At 47.3% G+C, this 6,135-nt stretch overlaps 1 protein-coding gene across 1 annotated transcript in view; it reads left to right on the top strand.

Annotated features, from left to right (window-relative positions):
- The first annotated feature begins 433 nt into the window (after positions 1-433).
- Positions 434-6,135, top strand: part of GABBR2 (gamma-aminobutyric acid type B receptor subunit 2) — a 498,889-nt gene continuing 493,187 nt past the window's right edge. Inside the window, exon 1 of the mRNA XM_054381694.1 lies at positions 434-748. Within this exon, the coding sequence (XP_054237669.1) occupies positions 434-748 (315 nt within the window). The remainder of the gene's footprint in view (positions 749-6,135) is intronic.

Here is a 6,135-nt window from a genome sequence, read left to right as displayed (position 1 = left end):
GTTCAGTGAGGGCTGCTCGGACCCCCCCCTCCGCGCCTGAGAGGTGCTGTCCCTCCCTGAGCGGAGTGGGGGGAGAGCAGCCGGGAAGGCAGAGGCAGGTCCCGTTCCCTCTCTGTGCCGCCGGGGACAGAGAAGGAGGGTGCTGGGAGCGTGTCTGTGTGTGCGTTGTGGTAGGGGTTATTTATTTATTTATTACTCCTGGTGGTTGCAGCTGGCAGACCTGGAAAGGAGTAGGCGCCATTGCCAGAAGGATTATTGCCAGGGGAAGGGGGGAAAAGAGAAGAGACCCCGAAGCTCCAGAGAGGCGGCTCTTTTCCTCCCGCTTTGGCTCCTGCCGCCGGGGGATGCGCCCTGACTGAAGAGGGGCTCGGTTCCCTTCCGCCACTCCGTTCGTCCTTCCCACCTTCAGTCCTCCTCCTCCCCATCCAGCAGCATGCATCCCTCTCAGCGGAGAGCGGCCGCTGCCACCTCCAACCCTGCCATGCTCCTGCTCCTCCTGTGCCTGGGCTGGGCGCCGCCGGGCTGGGGCTGGCTGCGGGGCAGCTCCCGGGGGGCGGCCGGGCTGCCCCCCAACGCCACCACGCCGATCTCCATCATGGGCTTGATGCCGCTCAGCCAGTCTGAGGAGGACCAGAAGAGCAAGATCGGCCGGGGCGTGCTGCCCGCCGTGCAGCTGGCCATGGATCAGATTCGCAACGAGTCCCTGCTCAACCCCTATTTCCTGGACCTGCGTCTCTACGACACGGAGGTAGGGACCGCCGCGGGCCCCGCACAGCCGGGCGCAGGGGGTGGTGCCGCCGCCCAGTCCCGGGGCGCTGCGGGTGCCGGGTCGCAAGGGCAGCGCGGACGCCCGGGCCAGGGTTGCGGCTGCCGGCGGGGCCGTGCGCGGCGCCTGCGAGCGCGGTTCGCCGGGCCGGCTCCGCAAGCCTCCGGCAGATGTGGAAGGACCAGTGGTGGAGGGAGAGGAAGTAGAGCTGGCGGGCCGTGTCCTGGACTAGCCCTGCATATCTGGAGTGGCTCCCTGGGCAGCCGGGACTCCCCTCGCCGCTCGCCCCGCCGGCCCAGCGGACTCTTTTGCCCGGCGTGGCGGGGCTGCTTGCGGCGCGGGGGAACTGGTGCCCGGGTGACAGGGGTGTCTGACTGTGACTGGGATTGACTGCCCTTGGCACGCACGTACACGGGTGGGAGGACAGCTGTCTCTCGCTGGCGCTCCCTCGCTCGGCAAAGCTGCGGCCGCATCTCTCTCCAAAGCCGCTACCCGGTTAGCAACAGATGCACCCCGACCGCTGCACTCTCCCTCTCCGCCAATGGGCACACGCTGCCATCTCAATTTATTCTCCGTGCAGCGCTGGGACCAGAAGGGCAGCGGCAGGGGCCGCGGCCGTAGCTTGAGGAGGAGGCGGGGAGGGTCTGTCAGGGTTTCGCTAGGTCTCCCTTCTTCTCCCTCCTCCGGCTGGCGCGGCGGGAGCGGTTGGGCGCCCGCCCGGGAAGTGCGTGGCGGGTGGCAGAGCGGAGACTCTCCTCGGAAAGAGTTAAATTTGCGGTCCCCATCCCCGCGGAGTGTCCGGCCGCCCGGCGGGATGCTTGCGAGCTGCCCCGCTCCAGATCAGTGCCGGTGGCGGCGGGCTGGGCTGGGAGAGGAGACCTGCGCGGTGCTGTGCTGAGAAACATCTTCCCTTTTACCTGGTAGAGAGGCAGGCAGGGAGCGAGGCGAGGGCTTTGTTAAGTTGGTTCCCACCACCAACCACCCACAACTGCATTTGATTTTGGTCGGAACTTCAATAACCCTGCGTTTGCGAAGGGAACGTTATTGGTTCAGTATCGGGGCTTTCCTGAAGATGGCAGTGGTTTCTTGTGTAACGCTGGCGTCGGGTGCTCATTTCCAAGACAACCCCGGTAAAGCAAGCGACTAGTGAAAATCTTCCTGGCTGTAATTTAAGGAAGCCCGTGTCTTCTCCCCTTCCAATCTCAGGATCCGCGGGGAGCAAGCTGAGAGCAGCAATGACAGGCTGTACTGCTTCGTGACAGTGTCTTCGTCCCCGAAACTGTTACGAAAACCTCTCCTCCAGAGGTGGCTGGGTTTTATTGGCATACGTTTGTCATAGGATTTTTTTTTCCCAGATATTTCTGAGCAGAAATGTGTGGAGGGCAATACTGGTGAAGATGTAATTTGGGAGATAGCTTGCTGCCATCGTGTTGTGTGAATGAGCCTGAGATACTGAAAGGGAATACAGGCAAGATCAGTCTGGAGTAGCCGTTTGTTTCCTTAAAAACCTGAATCTCAGGGAACTCTGCAATCATAATGAAAAGAATTATGGGGGATTTTTTGAATGGCATTACCTGTTTCATAAAGTGGGGTACTTGTTAGAAAAAAAGAAATTGCAGTTCTCCTAATCCTGTTTTCATTACATTATTCTGTTTAAATCCTTCCCTTGGATGGAATTGTTATAAGCATAACATGCATAGGAATTAGAGAAGCCTAGGCAAGATCTTCCTTCTCTGTACAGTAACATCGTCATCAATAAGGTGCTGCACTTCATTGCAGTCAAAATATTTTGAAGTTCTTAATATGGATTTTGGATTCTGAACGAGGTAGTTAGCATTAAAATATTCAGGAAAAAATGCCCTATTTGTTCTGGAATGAGTATCAGTTTCTTAAAAATCTCATTTTTATACTGTTTTGTACTCTAGGGGCACAAAGAAGAAGGGTCATGTTGCCAGCTTGCTGCGTGGCTTTAAATGCTTTTAAGCAATTAATAAATGGATGGTTATGGAATGCTAAGTCAGACAGACATATATATTTGGAGTATGGTTGGATCATTATTGCATGCCTAATAGTGACAAGTAAATAACTTAGTGTTCATGAGGAGCACTAGATTGCACCAAAATGGAATAGACTGATGTCTGGAATAGCCATTAAATATATAATAGCAGTGAAAACTTTTTCACTCTGTTCAACCATTACCTTATTCTTTCGGTGCACTTACAGTAAACAGAAGGGTAGATGGCTCATCATGCCCACTTGGTCCTCAGCCTCTTTTCTGAGGTTGCCAATAAATAGATATGCATGAAGAGCCTGGATCCTTATCATTGCATAATCACAGACCAGGGAGTAGTTCTCTCACTCAGCACTTCACAGGTGGTGCTTGTGACATTCTTGGCTCTTGAAAAGAGTGTGGAGCCTCAGACACACAGGTTGTTTGGTTTTTTGTTTGTTTGGTTTTTTTTTTTAACTAGCTTGGGAAATAATTGTAATGTATTTATTATGCTTGGGAAATATATAGCAGTGATTCAGAAACTCATATACTCTCCCTCACATCTTTCCAGAATCTCTCGTTGCAATCTGATGTTTGTGTAGCAATTTTGTGTAGTATTTTAACAAAAAAGCTAGTAATAATGAAAAGTAGTAATGAAAATAAGCAAATGGGATTTAATTATTTTTATTATTATTATGCAGTGAGGTAGTTTTCTATCAGGACTGAACTGAGTGTTTTATTTTGCTTGATATTTCTGATTTCTACCATTGTAATGCCTTTACTTTTCGATTAGCCATTTGAAGAACTGCATGTGCCTTCTAACTTAGACTGCTGTTTGGCAGCACTTGACCTCAGCAGCCTTTGAGCACATGAGTAGCAGCTCTAGTGTTTTTCAAAGCATTTAAACTGAATTAAGCACTCAAGTACAGTCCTTAGTCATTGTCTCAACCAATTGTGACTGTGTTACACCTTTGCTGCAAAGTATTACCATGTTACCGCAAGTACACAAAAATGTAGAGGCTTCTGTCTTGACTATTTTGGTGGTCAGTGCCATCCTGATCCAGTTGAGTGAACTCTGTTTAGCAATCCCATGGGCATCTTTTTGTCTCTTTGGGTGTGGGGCAGTCAGTACAACAAGTCTCAGGTGTAGGCATTTTCAGAATTCTGGTCTAAGTTAGTTACTTTAGTTTGTGCTGCTCATTTCAGTGAGAGCAGGAGCAAACTTTAGATGAGACTCCTAGGAAAAAAATTATAGTTATGTTATTTTAGAAACTGAAAAGAGAATTTACAAAATTCTGAAGTGTCTGTTCCAAATACCATTGAAATTGATGGCAGTAATTCACTGATTCCAGTGGCTCTTGGATCAGGTCCTAGAAGTTAAGGGTGCTTGATAGTTTATGGCTTTGGATCAGTAACTGTGATATAATATTTCTTCTTTTTCCCATCTGTCCCTGTGATGGTTGGAAATGCAAATAAATGTTTTGGAAAATAACAAAGTGAAAACCTTTATGTACAAAGGAAAGATGATTTTTGCTTAACATCCTGACACACATCTTTTACAAGACAAACCCCAGAATAACACTAAAATAAAGTAATTAAACATTCTAGTAGACATACTTTCAATTTCAACAGTATTTAAATTGCTTCAAACAAAAACTGACCATGCAGAAAGTAGAGGAGGAAGCCTGGTGGAAGAAGACCAGGGCTTTAATGGAAGTTGGATATCTGCCCTTCTGTATCTGGACATCTTCCCCCAAATATGGAATGTATTTTTCATGTTTTGTAGGAGCAGTGCTGCAAGTGGCACACAGACAGGCTGAATTTGTTTTGAATCTAAACTCATAGAAGTCAAGAAAGCTGTGTATGCAAGTTAGAATTCTGTCACGTGTTTCTGAAGATCAAAGTGAGTCTTGACAAGCTGAAAAAATATCTTCAGAAGTAAGTGGGGTATATTATCACAAAGAGGGAAGAGTATTCATGCAATATGGCTGATATTATTTATTTTTGTCTAACTACTACAAATAATTTGTGGTAATCCTGATGTAATCTCATAATAATACACTCTAATATCTAGAAGGGTGAGCTCTTGAAAATGTACAGAATTCCACAACAGCTGAAGGAAAATGTGTACTTACTGACATTTAATATATTTGCCTTTGTCCTATTCTCAGTTAGGTAGTAACTGCCTTGACTAATTTATCTGAGAAGAAGTTGTGTTATAAGGAGACCTCTTTATTTTCTTCTTTTGCTAAAAAATTATCTGTATCTCCAGTAAAACTCCCTCAAAGTGTTGTACAGGCCATGCAGCAGCCTGGGTCATTCCTACCATCTATTCTAATAATGTGTCTGTTGAGAAGTATGAAGCTCACTGTTCAATAGCACATGATGGCTCTCAGAGAGGGGATAAATAACTACCAGTTGCCATCTGAAAAACTCTGCCTTAAAAGAACAGAGCAAGGGCACCAACCTCCACCTCCCCCCCACCCCCCAGAAAAAAAAAAAAAAAAAAAAGAGAGGTGCACACAGTGTTGGTTAAGCCCTTTGTCTTCGAAGGCACAAATTCAGGGCCTCCTGACACTCCTGACAACAGCTGGATTTGTGCAGGGAAGTATGGTGCCCAAAGCTGTCAGGACTCTAGGAGTGAGCCTGACATGCCAGTTGCATGCTCTGAGCATGGAATTATTTTATGCAGCCTTATTTTCGTTTTAGAAGTACTACTCAAAATGGGGCAGATAAGGTACTGTCATGGTCATCTAGGAGTAGCAGTCAGTTGAATGTACAGGAGATGTCAGGATCTAAAATAGGACCATGTTTACAGCAGACTGAACCGGCAGACATTTGTTCTTGTATCGTCAGATGAGCTTGTGTCTGGCGTATGCTGAAGTACCAACTGTTACCAAGTGTACAGGTATTACCATGGACTTGTACTGTCTGATATATGCAGAGTGTAGCATTAGAATGCAATAGGCTACAGGTATGGATGATGATCACTGTCTGCTCTGCTGGCGCCGCTTTGCTTGGAAGGGACATATTTATTTTAAAGAGTCAGTGTCCCCTTTGACTTTTGTGTAATATGGCTCCATTTACAACACCTCTTTTTGCTTAGAGTTTTGTGAACTTGGAATAATCTAAAAGTTAAGTGTTTATGTTAATTCTCTGCTGGCTTCTCTACTGATGCTAGAAAGTGGGTGGGGAGAGGACAGAAATCATGTATTCACTGCACCCACTCTTCTGGGTGCGGATCTCAGACCTGCAGCATGTATATCCCTTAAATATCTCTGCAGAGATATTACAGCCAATGTATAATTTTTTTGGGCATATGTCTTGCAATTTCATGTATAACTTACCCTATGCATACTGCAAAACACACTGTTATGGA

Source organism: Indicator indicator, chromosome 6, assembly GCF_027791375.1.
Source record: "Indicator indicator isolate 239-I01 chromosome 6, UM_Iind_1.1, whole genome shotgun sequence".
Classification (NCBI taxonomy): Eukaryota; Metazoa; Chordata; class Aves; order Piciformes; family Indicatoridae; genus Indicator; species Indicator indicator.
This window is presented reverse-complemented; position numbering and strand designations above follow the sequence as displayed.